The sequence below is a fragment of the Aspergillus homomorphus genome, assembly GCF_003184865.1.
Source record: "Aspergillus homomorphus CBS 101889 unplaced genomic scaffold BO97scaffold_11, whole genome shotgun sequence".
Classification (NCBI taxonomy): domain Eukaryota; kingdom Fungi; phylum Ascomycota; class Eurotiomycetes; order Eurotiales; family Aspergillaceae; genus Aspergillus; species Aspergillus homomorphus.
This window is the reverse complement of record NW_020291897.1, coordinates 38258-50980: the sequence shown is the minus strand read 5'-3', so window position 1 is coordinate 50980 and position 12723 is coordinate 38258. Positions and strand designations below refer to the sequence as shown.

General features: G+C 53.2%; 3 protein-coding genes across 3 annotated transcripts; 1 reads left to right on the top strand and 2 right to left on the bottom strand.

Annotated features, from left to right (window-relative positions):
• Positions 1-3036: 3036 nt before the first annotated feature.
• BO97DRAFT_24597 (putative C6 transcription factor) lies at positions 3037-5950 on the bottom strand. The gene is made up of 4 exons (XM_025690826.1): positions 5335-5950; positions 5164-5275; positions 4352-5040; positions 3037-4237 (listed from the first exon to the last, which is right to left on the bottom strand). Exons 1-4 carry the CDS (start codon positions 5739-5741, stop codon positions 3181-3183), a joined length of 2265 nt encoding a protein of 754 aa, XP_025552901.1. The 5' UTR covers positions 5742-5950; the 3' UTR covers positions 3037-3180.
• Positions 5951-6576: 626 nt separating this feature from the next.
• Positions 6577-7668, bottom strand: BO97DRAFT_24638 (uncharacterized protein). Its single transcript, XM_025690829.1, has one exon. It carries the CDS (start codon positions 7419-7421, stop codon positions 6756-6758), a length of 666 nt encoding a protein of 221 aa, XP_025552900.1. The 5' UTR covers positions 7422-7668; the 3' UTR covers positions 6577-6755.
• Positions 7669-10302: 2634 nt separating this feature from the next.
• BO97DRAFT_387610 (transcription factor domain-containing protein) lies at positions 10303-12616 on the top strand (the record flags this gene model as incomplete). The annotated part of the gene is made up of 5 exons (XM_025693599.1): positions 10303-10370; positions 10452-10580; positions 10649-11321; positions 11366-11881; positions 11928-12616. The coding sequence occupies 5 exons, from the start codon at positions 10303-10305 to the stop codon at positions 12600-12602; spliced, it is 2061 nt and encodes a 686-aa protein (XP_025552899.1). The 3' UTR covers positions 12603-12616.
• Positions 12617-12723: the final 107 nt, after the last annotated feature.

The following is a 12723-nucleotide window of genomic DNA, read 5'->3' as shown; positions in this document are numbered from 1 at the left end:
GGGGGGGAGATCAGAAGCAATGGAGGCAGTGAGCCTTACTGGCTGCTCCAGAATTACCAGGTGGGTTTGCTGGATCGGAGATCAATTGATTGATTGCTCGATTGGAAAGTTACCGAGTTGGTGATCTCGACGGGACCGGAAACAGCGGAGGTGGATGACATGTGACATCCTTGTCCAGCGGTCTAGGTAGGCGGTCTACAAATCATTACATAAGCACGGTAGATACCCCAGGCAGCAATATGATATCTAGCGGGAGAGAGTGTCGATCGTCGGAGACAATGGCGATTATGATTCCATCATGATGCAGCAGAAGGCTACGCTTACCTGTTTATTCTCCCCCTTTCTTATTCGCTGATGGACTCAAATTTATTTCCTACAGAACTGCGAATATCCAGACTTTTCCAAGTCTCCATCAGATGTCCAGTCAGTCAAGCGTCACCTCTCAGAGGCATTGGCGATCGCGTGCGCCCTCCCTTACGTCTGATGGTCTGATGGGAGCCATTGATTGGCCTCGACAGAACCCATCACCGCTTGTCATGATATGGCACGATCGATTCAAGGTGATGTCTACAGTACCAGCCAGGCCCAGTCAATTAGCCGACCGCAAATTCCTATCCAATACAGTAACCTACCGAGGGGGTGGGCCATCACGCAGCGTCAAAAAGAGTCAAGACTGCTTCAGCGCGGATTTTCCGGACCTGGGACAAACCCCCGCGGATAGCCACCGACTGGGAAAGAGACTGAGATCTCAGGCTGACGATGGAGGGCTGTATTCGCGGCAGGAGCCGGAATCATGCCCATTGTGGCAAATTTGCATTGACACCCTCCACGATTTCGCTTACAACCCGATAAAACATTTCGCCATAACGGCTCAAGCCACCAATAGCTACTCAGGGTCGACTGGTCCAAAGAGAAGGAGGGGGAAAGAGGGGTTTTGACGATCTGCGAAAAAATTTTTCCTTTTTCTTTTCTTCTGCACGCCCCACCCCCTCAACAAAAAAGAAGCTGGGAAAGGAGACTCTTTCCTCTTCAGGGGATTGGGGTAAATTGTCTCTTCAAAACGGATTCGAGGGAGAAGATTGGATATCTGTCCTGGTAGAGTCATCAATTGCTGGCCAGGGGAAGAGATCCGAAGTTGGGATCCGCACTAGAAGCTAGCGTTCAACCCTCGATGAAACAACCAAGTGTAAAGTTGTCTGAGGTGGTAGGCTTGGGCTACTTTTATTAAGGTCAGTCACAAACTGATCAAGGTTTGATGTCATTCGAGCCCAACTGAGAGTCGACTGGTGCTCAGCCTAAGTCATAGATAGGCTTGTACTCGTATGGTTAGTTATGCTTGAGCCTTGATGCCTCTTTGTCAGCTAAGCAAAGGCCATCATGCATGGAGCACCGTGTGTTGCTAGGGGCCAGATTTGCCCTTCCACAAAGAAGAAGAGCGTCGGACTAGCGGGAATAAGATCCTGCCTCCAGCCAGAGGAGCTTCGGCAACAGACTTGGTCCAAAGCATTCAGATAGGGCCAACGGTTACTCCGTAGTGCGTAGTGCTGTGCTCGTCAAGGTGCGGTGCCATTTTTTGATCCACCCATCAATTCGCCAACAACGAATGCACATGCATATCAGAGAGTCCAGAACAAGGGCGACGGAGTCGAAGAATCCATTGGCTGTATTCGCTATCTTGCCAATAGCAAGTGGGTACGCCTCCTGTGCCTCCCTGACTGGCACCCTGCATTCCTCTGCCAATGTTGAAAACTCCAGCTTCACTCGCTGTCTACTAAGTAGTTAAGTTTAGTCGTAGATTGCGCTTCTAGGACCTTTCGTAATTCCGAGTGACTACCGATCAATGAGCGGGGCAGCTGGTAGTGAACCAAACTTGATTCGACGGCAAGGATCTGGTGAAGTCAAAATTCCAGTCCAGGGCCGACGTCGGCTACAACCGTGGATCAGCCATGGCGCAGAATGCGCGACGCCCAATCGCGACGGATAAGCAGCCCAAAAAGGATCTAGTCGTCATTTAACTATCCCACTAGAATGAGCTTTCCGCTGCCACGGATTTGAGTGCCACCGAATCAAGGATATCGATTTGGGGGGGCGATTGAGGCCCACTGTTGGACTGGAAAATAATGCATCCAGTTATCTATGCAGGCGGTCCCCCCGTGCATAAGTCAGGGCAGCCCCTCTCCGCGGAGCAGTGCTATCATGGCTGCGGCGTATTTCCATATGCATGGGAGACAGTGATGCGTCTGCCCAGCCGTCCAGGGGAAAAGAGGTCCGTATCTTTACGGCAGGTGGGATGGGGCATGACTGGAAAAGGTGCTAAGTGATAGGAGAGTATTAGCAATGAAGCTACCTAGGAACCACATTACCAGATAAAGCTAGTCGGCATGATTCAGCAAGGACGGGACCCAGGCTAGTCGGCATGCTTCAGCAAGGACAGGACCCAGGCTAGTCGGCATGATTCAGCAAGGACAGGACCAGAGCGATCATTTAGTGAATGATCACTCAGCACACAACCTAAGGGATGAGGTTGAACCGTGGGGCAATGGTCAACCATGAATGAGAGCTTAGACGCAAAACTCTTTAGCATGGACCAACTAACCGCACAGCTGGGTTCAGTCAGGGGATCGACGGCTGGACCCTCTCGCTTCAGGTTGTGACTGATTTCTGCCTAATTACTGTGCTCTTTTGAATAAAGACGGCCAGAAGGTACATAGTGAGTATTTGCCTTCTGCCCAGACGATAAAGGAAAATCGAACACTCGACCTGGCAGTTTTGGCGGCCCAAAAACCACAATCGACAAGCACATAGGCCCGGAAGGCGCATCGCATCGTATATCTGTACTCACAGGCTCGGCATGCGTGCAGAGGGCCACACTCAGATCAACTGACATCGTGAGACATATCCAATCTATAAGGGGAGATATGTAAGGTAAGGGTGACATTGAAACAGCTAGGAAAAATGTAGACATGTTCCAGAGCCGGAGCAGCAGGACCAATAGTGTAAATGGGGATAGGGCCATCTTAGAGTGATCCATGATCGGTTTTCGGTTTTCCTATTTCGCGCACTAGATTGAAAAGAGTACTAGCTGCCACTGGCAAAGTCAGTTATTACGAGTGGACTTGGCAAAAGCCAAGCCGACCATAGGACGCTCAGTCAGTTGCGGGTCTGGAAATCGGCGGAAATTCAATTTTTGAGTTCGGGAACATGCTCGGAAATCAGTTCTCCGCACACGAGCCAGGCCCGCTCAGAAGATGGATCTTCCAGAGACATCTCCGTCAGCCAACGACTTGACTTTTGAACCCGATCAAGGACGTTCCGATATGCAGCACTCCCTGGCTTGGTCAGAAGCAATAATCCATGAAGCAGGACCGTAATCGACTGCATCAAGTAATGCAAAAGGTACCACCAAGGAGAGACTCGGTAAACCCAGGCAAGATCAGGAGAATCTGGCAGCAACTCGAGCATCTGGTTCGCCGACTCGATGCACATCATGGCCATCATCTCGCAGAAGCCTCCCGGGGAGTCATTCCCGTCAGTCTTTTGTGAGATGCGGCTCAAGCAAGGCTGCGTGATAAGAATTTTGGCACTATAGAAGCTGAATGCCAAATTCACTCGTTCTCTTTGAAATGCTCCAGCGCCCTGTGACAGGTGAAGGGTTGTTGGGAGTCTCGTAAGCCAAGCATCCGCCTTGCTGTTTAGCGCAGAGATGGCTCCCTCAATCTCACGCCATGGCTTGCGGGCCACCCCTGGAGCATATAAGATTCCAATCGACTCATGTATAATCGTGGCTAAGTCGACAGTGTACAGGAAGACTAGTGCAGAATTGGGCGTCGAGGTTAGGGATTCAACGATACCAGCCACATCCTGTTCACACTGGCTCCCCGGACTAGGCGCCTGGAACCTCGAGATTTCCGGTGAGCCTGTGTCGGCAAAATTCTGGGGGTTCCCTGGGCAGATGGCTTTCACAAGAGTATCTCGAACTTTGAGGTGGGCGATCAGGTCTTGCTCATCGTCGAATTCCTCTTCTATGAACGGCGCCGGCAGTGGTGTTGTGCAGAAGTCATCACTGACACTTGGCGGACGGCCAGTGATGACACAAAGCGAACAGTCGAGCAGATAGAGAGACCACCAAACAGTATATTTCGTTTCTTTTGTGACGTTCCTAACGCTACTTTCGTTTCGAAGGTGAAGCCCCAGTGTTAAAGCCGAACGGATCGCGTAGCCACAGACTTTCCAGGACCTGAACCACATAAAGAATTAGACGACGGCTACAAGCCATTGGTGCGCAGGGAAAAATAGGAAAAGGGGCTATTGCAAGCAGAAAAACAATGAAATCAAAGGGGGACAGTATTACCTATTCACTTGTCCGACGGACATAAGGTAGAAGGAGGTTAATCCCTCTACTTGCACCTGCTGCGCATCAGGATGGTCTAGTAGCACCGTGCCCATTACGCCAAGTTTCAGTGCTCGTGAAAAATAGACAACGCTGTCGTCTGGTGATATTTCGGCAACATTGCATAAACTATGTGTGTACCTGGCGGCAATCGCGAAGATCAAATTGAGCATGGCAAGCCATTTCCTCGGTGGCCCGGCGGAATCGGGATCGTAGTAGCGAGTGATTTGTGTTATAATATGTGACTTGCGGACGATCGGAAAGGACGGATGCACGACTTTGAAATAGGTACGCAGAAGCTGCTCCGCAACGGCGAGAGGGGGGCGTTGGATTGGATCCACATCATTCAGGTAAGGAATCTTCGAATCGTCCAAGTAAAAGCTCGTCGAAGCAATAGAGTCACCGTCCCGGCTCTTTTTTGGGACAGAGTTAGACCGCTGAACAAGTCGCTTCAGTCTATACAGCCACGCAATTTCAGAGTGCTCGCCCACAAACCCCATGGCCTGTCGGTCAAAATCCTCACTGGTGCTATCCAGTGCATTTCTTGAGAAAGCAGACGTTAAGCTGGTCCCTGAGTCACCATGCATTACCGGTGCTGTTGTAGGCGTTGCGACCTGGAATTGAGAAGACAGGTCCTCATCGACGGATTGCTGTGGTCAGCCTGTCAACACGGATCTGAATTGAGATCTGGAAAAGAAACCAGGTGTACAAGGAACAAGGCGGAGGTAGCTACGAAATGGACGCAGTGAGTAGGGGCTTGCAGAAAGACTTACTTCGGTCAAAACCTGCTCGACCTGCTTCGCCGATTCCGAGTCCAGCTTGGGCGATAGCCCTCGGAGAAGGTCCTCATACGCCTTAACCTGACTTGTCAGGTCATTGAGTTGCCTGGAGCACTCGCCGTTAGTCTCTTCGGAAATGCTTATAACAGGATTGGGAACACCGACTTGGCCATTTTCTCTCGCTTCCTGTCACCATAAGAGCAGCGGATGCCCGCCTCCTGGCACCGTTGACACGTAGGGCGGTGACCGCTACATTTAGCCTTTTGTTCGCGACAATTCTCACAAGCACGACTAACGCGTCCACTGGTGGTCCAGGTGGTTGGGAGATTCAACCTGGGGATTTTCACTTTCGATGACCCGGCACGATCGCCTGCGATGACCTCCAAGCCGGCTGTTGAGTGCTCAGAAAAGACAGAGTTGACCGCTTCGTGAGGTCCGCGGAGCCCTTGAGATTGCTGTGCGCGAAGCGACGCACCCCCGCTATCAAGAGGGATATCATTTTCTGGCAGCTCCGAGAATGATGAAGCCTGAAAGGAAGGAAGGAAAGGTGGGGGACGACTGTTGTCGCTCATGGTCAAGGACAAGACGGGAAATCCCACCAAGGCCCTTTCGACTCGGCCCTCGATAGCACAACCCGACAACCCAGCGTCCTAAGACCCGTCGCTCAAACAATAGTGCGCACTGATTCCCCGGCAAAATGAAGTATAAAATGACTATAGGCCAGGGGCAAACAATAGGGACCAGGCTGTTTGGGTGTAACAGCGTCTGGAACGGAGTTCTGTTCTCTTGTTGGTCGAGAAGGACCCATGAACCGGAGCAAAGATGAAGTGTGGTAGGCTGGAGGTGACTGCCGAGTGGGCGACTTGCCACAGTTGGGCGGAAATCGGCTCGCGCCTCCGGAACACCATTGTTTGGCACCGTAACCCAGGGTTGTATACTGCGGTACACCCACTTTCTTCACTGCGATCGTATGAGATAAAATCGATCGGAGCTAGCAGACAGAGGAGGAGAGAAAAAAAAAGAAGGAAAAAAAAATAGCAAATTCAGTAAGTATATCGAGAGGGATCACCAGTCCTACAATAATCAATAGTGGAAAATTTGGGAGGGGGAACAGATCAAGGTCGCGCCCATTCGATCGTCTTGTATTAGGGGTCAATGTGAATAGGCCTGTTTGTTTTGGGGAGGCAAAAGTCGGTCTCCCCTTAATTCCGGGGTCTGGCTTTTTCATGGCCTTTTGCAACTCGCGGAGTTGAAACCTATCTCTGCACAACGAAACTCTTGACGGATGTGATCCGACTATTTACCATGCAGAGGGGCTTCGCTCCTGGCCCGCCAAGATCGAAGGATAGCCCGGTATCGCGCGAAGGCAGCGTTGCGAAACCGTGTCCATAGACGCAGCTGAGCATCACTGATGCTGGGTTCGATCAATACTTTCCCCGACGCCACCTGTACCCACCGACTTCTGTGCACTATACTATCGAGATTTTTGGTGTTCGATCGATGGCGGCGATAATTCTCCAGCAAAGACCCCGTTGCCCATCAGTGAATCTCGTGGCAAACAGTCCAACTAGGGGCAGCGGAGGAAGTTAATCCCCATCTCGGCACGCCAGCAGCGTGGCGTTGGGTGCAAATTCTTCATGCCGACCGTCGAGGTTGCGGAAAGTGATGATTTCGATGGCGTGGCCTAGCAGATTCGGCGGGGAGAGTGTGTTGGTAGCTAAGGGCCAGCAATGCTCGTCCTTTGTATCGAGATCCTCCTCCTCGAGATGAGCAGGACATCGCATGCGAGCTTCATCTCGGCTCTGTGGTATACACTTTCCGTTATTGACTCTGTCCTCTTCTGGCATTCGATAGCCCTGCTCGTCACAAACCGATGCTTGGGTACTAACTCGTCTCATCAACCAGTCACACTGAGCAGTGGAAAAGACCCGATGCATCCAGATCAGAATCCCCTCATACAAGCCTACCTTCTTCCCTCCCCTTGCGAATGTCGAGAACCGAAGGAGCTGAAGCGTCATCTGCTGGTTGTCGCCTTCTCCGAACCGAGTGTCAACTGATAGTCGAACTGGCCCTGACTCGTTTACTGCTTTGTGCCATAGCAAACGACACCATTGTCGCGTACGCTCGCAGCAGACATTCGAAACAACCGATTTGTGATTATCCCGCTTTCGATGTTCGTTGCCACGCTTTATAAAAAGATATAAGCCCGGGCACACCTGTCCCGCTGGTGTTATGACTTTCCTGGATGTCATTGTCGGCCTATATTGCCTCAAGCAGAATATGCTCGTGGCACGGGCGCTTGTTCAGCCGAAACCTAGCAGCTATATGGCTCGCTGTGACGGCCAAAAAGCCCAGACTGTTTCACAACCACTATGCCCATGTGCTATGCCCATGTGTGAAGTGTAAATGCTATCCTGAATAGTCTCGGGTGCACTCTGGTCATGAAGACTCGAATTTGAATGATGAGAGAGCTAATCAAAGCACGTTATTTCAATCCAACTCCACCTAAAATCGCGTTAACCCGTTATCTTTATCAATGCTCTCGCGACGAGGCCAGACCGGCGGGTGCCATCTCGGCCACGAAACATTTCTGTCGAGGTTGCCAGTCTGCCTGCGAAAAAGAAAACCTAACAATGCCCTGTTAAACAACGGATGATTAGATCTGGTTGATGGTGAGTTGGAGCCTTGAGGTGTGCAGAATTAAGTTCTGGTCGTGTCTGGTGCCGTCGCCCCCTCTCTTTGACCCATGGCTCTTGAGGAGGCTCAGGAGTCCTATGACTTCCACCCCCCCTTCCACTTGCTGAATGCTCCGCACGCCACTTTGTCAAGGTGTCAAGCATTAAGCCTGGTTGGTGAAAGTCGCTGTAAGGCTGGCTGTGGTCATGAGGAGCCACTGCCTCGCCCGGCCGGTGGAAACTGCAGGATGAAGCGACGTCGATCAGCGGACAGAAACATACAGGAGATACAAGGCATTTGCATCTTGCTCCAAATAAGATTGTCATTGAATACCTGAATGTGGTGCTTGTGTCAAGTGCTGCCCTCAAGGAGGGATTCCCTTGAGTGGCTCCTGCCGTCGTTGGGGACAAGTCTGCGTCTCACTTAGGTAGGCTTTCACATATAGACGAGGCCCAAATCAATGAGGATGGTCGAGCCTGAAATCAGCGATGCAAGGCACGCAGAGACAAGACTACAGAGGCAGATGATGGAAAAGAGAAAACAGATGAAGACCCCTACCCATGCAACCAAGGGCAGTGTGCGCGGCCATCAGGAGGTCAGCCAGCTACTTGTGCGCGGGAGGAAATTGGTTCGCTTCCCACGCTGAGCTGGCTAGCATAGGTCGGGAACGGACGCCAAAGATTGTGCTGGCCTCTTCAGTCTTTCATCGTGGTGCATCTACTTTTCGGTAGGCGCGCCCTAGATGAGATTGATGTTGCCGGACGACTTCCTTGGCGTGGAAAAGAGTTCCGCGGAGATGCCATCGCTGCTGTCACGGTGTCCCCACCGTGACTGGGCAGTGTCAGTCATCAAAGGTCATTGGACTTACCTGGTTGTGTGTCTGGCTTTTTTTCTTCGTCATTCTGGTTGAAGCGCCCGGACTGAGAGTGAGACGGACGAGAAAGAAGACGGGAAGAAGAGGATGTGGGGGGGGGAACCCTTCAAGTCGGGCCTTAGGGACGTCGGGAGCGAGACGAGGAACAGGCAGAGATTCTCTGCGGAAACGAGCCTCGTGGGAAGGTCACCCATTCAGTCGACCATCTTCACTCTCACTCGCTAACCTTACCTCCTCGAACACCGTCGCCGATCCTGCATTGACCAGGACCCACGATCGTCAGGGCTTGGGAGCTAGCTGACTGGAGTCGAGCTTCGCTTCGCTTGCCCAACTCGACTCTTTCCTGCCTTCTGTTTTCATGTGATTGTTCTCTGCGAAGGTTATTGTGGCATTCTTTCTGCCGCTTCAGACGCCGAGGCGCTGGGAGCACCGTCCGCGACCCGGGATTCTCGGAGGGTTAAATTGTCTTTCCACTTGTCCTTCATGCGTCTCGTCCTCTGCAATTGCCTTGATTTTCTTGCAGCCATCCTCGCTGTTAGAACCAGCGATTCCTCGGTGGGCGAGCCTCATCCACTCGTCGATTGACATAGAGAGTTGGCCAGATCGGATACCAATCAGACGTTGTCCTACCATTCGCATCCCGTCTACGGAGTACTAGCGTGGACGGAAGAGGAATCCGCAATTTCGAAAAGACGATCACGACCCGAGCAGGAAGAAGAATCAGTACACGATGGTCGGATCTACAACACCCAAGCGGGCCACATGGGATTCTCTCTGTGATGGGCGGGGTGAGAATCCGAGAACGTTGTTCTTGGGCAATCGAGGTGCCGGTTTGGACGATCCACTGGTCTCGCAATTGGGTTATAGCCGGTCCGATTAAGTGGTTGAATAAAGCAAGGGAGGCAGGCCATGAGATTGAGTAGCGGGGTGCAATGTTGTGCATCAAGAATCCGAGCGAGTCAGCATTTGTCAAGGATTGCTCCCGCGCCGAGAATGTGTGACGCTCAACCTCGGTAGTGCTACACATCTAAATAGGTAGGTGGGTGAACCGGAGATGGGGAATGGGTGTGGACACCCTAGAAGAAGGGGACTGCAGGGGTGGCGAGTTTGGGAAGAAGCTACCAAAGAAGTTCAGCCAGCCATCGAGCTCGTCTAGCTTTTTGCCAAACACGACTGTAGATCACTCAGTTATCACCGGATAGGCCCGACTTACGGCCGTAGCAAAGCTTGCGGGATTGATTGTGCTGCGGTGCTAATGTACTGTAGCTAGGTAGTCCGGGTACCATAGGACAGTAGAGGTTCCGAAAGGGGAGCATAGCGCATACCACGGGCACTAACTACAGTGCACTGCACAGTGCTCCAGGCTGGCAAGATGCTCCCTTGCCTAATCGGGGATCGGTCCGAAGGTCGGCAGTTTTCACCGACTGCCGGCCGAACCCAACTTCAACCTTTACTTACTGCCCACGAACTATCAAATACTTCCCCCATGACGATCGCTTGCAGTGCTGTCTACCCCCCTGTTGCACTCGGACCGCACTCCACCCAATCAACTAATTCTAATTGCTGCTGTCCCGTCATGACTCATGAACCGTAGAAAACATAGCAGAACGACCGACGAGGTCGAGAACTCCAAACGGCCGAAATTCAGTGCGTATGTGCCGGGCCTCTTGCCCCCCCCCCCCCCCCCCCTTGCAGATGGCATCCAACAGATCGGGCTGACGAGCCAATCTAGATGCCAGCGCTGCCATTCACACAAGATCAAATGTTCAGGGGGTCAGCCGTGTCTCAAATGCCGGCAGGTCGGTTGTGCCAATGAATGCCAGTACACGCCTCGTGATCGACAGGTGAAAGTGAGCGAAAGGTAGATCCCCTCCCCCAGTTCCCGGGGGACAGATCCATCCACAGCTCGATCTAAGATTTTCCCCGCAGCTTCTTGCAACGCCTGCTGGCCGAGAACCGACGTCTGCGCGATCAGCCCACGGCGTTGGGGAATCCGACCGAAGCGGATCCAGAGGGGGCGGCGCCGGGGCGCGGGCCGTCACGAGCGGCCGAAGCCCCGGAGCTGGAGAGTAATCCCAACGTGCGCAACCCCCTGATCGGGGATCGGGCCTGGTTCCATCCTTACGATCCCTCCGCGCCCCCCATCTTCATCGGCGAGGCCGCCTGCACGGCGTTTGCGACCCGCTTCCGGCGCTTCCTGACGGGGAGTAACGCCACGGCCCATATCCCTCGCACCCAGTACGTCCACGATGAGAGTATCAGCGCGGTCACGACCGGCGAGATTGGCTGGCCGAGTCTGCAGCAGGCGCGGTTGCTGTTGAAGATCGCCCTGCGGCAGATAGGATTTATCTACCATCTGGTCATGCGCAAGTCGACGACGGAAAAGCTCGAGGAGATCTATCAGACCGGCGACTTCGAGGCCAAGATCCACCAATGCAAGTTTTTCGCCTTGTTTGCCTTCGGGGAGGCGTACTCAATGCGCAATGAGCCGTCCTCAGGGTCGCGAGTGCCGGGGACGAAATATTTCGCGCGTGCGCTCAGTCTGATGCAAGTGCTGCCGGAGCGGACGAGTATCGCACATTTGGAGACGCTGTTGTTGCTGGTATGCCTCTGGCTTATGCTGTGGGAACTCTGCTAATAGTCTAGTCCTTGTTCTCATACTATCTGAACCGGCGACATTCAGCCTACGTGCTGATCGGCAGCGCGATGCGATTGGGGTTGATGATCGGGCTGAACCACAACATCCCCGAATCGCAGCTGATCGACCCCGTAGAGCGGCAGCATCGGGTGCGCATCTGGTGGACAATCTACATATTCGACCGCATGTGGGGCTCGAAGATGGGGGTGCCGTCCCAGATCCTGGATGACGACATTCATCTGGACATGCCGTCAACGATTACACCGGTCGCGTTGCACGAGGAGCAGTTCTCCGACACGGAGTATCTGAAGGCGAACATCAGCTTGGCGCGGATAGTGGGCGAGACGATCACCAAGCTGTACAGCCGACGCAAGTACAGCGAGACGTTCCTGCAACGGGTGCAGAAGTTGCTGAAGGCATTGAAGAACTGGGTGGAAACGTTGCCGGAGCATTTGCGCCTGAGCCAGGAGGAACCGGAGACGAGTCGCACGCCGGTGGGATCGTTGCATTTATCGTTCAACCAGGTACGATTCTTCCCATGTTGTTCTCATGTTCTTACTGACAGGTCAGTGCGTAATCATTACCACGCGTCCTACTCTGCTGCACATCCTCATCAAACTCAGCGAGGCCGAATCGCGCGAGGAGCGGGAAGAGATCTCGCAGCCGGTCCTCACGCTGGGCGAGGCATGCGTCCATGCCGCCCGCCACTCACACTCGATCATCCTCACCCGCTGGATCAACGGCTCAATGCCGACGTTCGGCTACTTCCACGCACACTACCTGTTCTCGTCCGCTCTAGTTCTGGCCATGTCTAGTTTTACTCCCATGGGCAGCGCTGCCGACATGGGCTTGTTCGAGACCGGGCTGGAGGTTTTGCGTTCGATGAGCGAGAACGGGAACCTGGCCGCGTCGGAGTTCTACCAGCACCTCAAGGTGTTGAATGAGTGTTTGGGTCGGTATATGAGTAATCGACGGGGTCGCAGTCAGCGGGACGCGGCCGCGGCGATCGGACCGGGCGTGGCGGATGCTGTCGTGCCCGTGGACGGCAGTGTCGAGGACTTCCTGCCCGTCGAGCTGAGGGAAGCCGGTGGCGGGTTCACGACCGCGATGGCGTTTATGGAGCCGACAATGCAGGACTTCCTGGCGCAGAGCGACTTTGATTTGGGGATGTTGCAGGTGGATACCTATTTGAATGAGGGGGCGTATGGGGGGTATGATTGTTCGCTAGCTACCCAAGCACCTTAACCCCTAAACCAAAGATATAAACGCCCCGGGGGAGAACCCCCGGACCCCCCTTTCCTTTCAGCTCCCCAGGCACCGCAATCCTATAACCAGATCCAAAACTCACTAACCATAAATCATAATC

Excerpts from the sequence above, each read along its gene's own strand:
- BO97DRAFT_24638 (XM_025690829.1), bottom strand. The coding sequence starts at position 7,421 with ATGACATCCAGGAAAGTCATAACACCAGCGGGACAGGTGTGCCCGGGC.
- BO97DRAFT_24597 (XM_025690826.1), bottom strand. The coding sequence starts at position 5,741 with ATGAGCGACAACAGTCGTCCCCCACCTTTCCTTCCTTCCTTTCAGGCT. Across the intron at positions 5,041-5,163 it reads TCGAGCAGGTTTTGACCGAA|CAATCCGTCGATGAGGACCT; the intron begins GTAAGTCTTTCT and ends GGCTGACCACAG. Across the intron at positions 4,238-4,351 it reads TCCGTCGGACAAGTGAATAG|GTCCTGGAAAGTCTGTGGCT; the intron begins GTAATACTGTCC and ends TATGTGGTTCAG.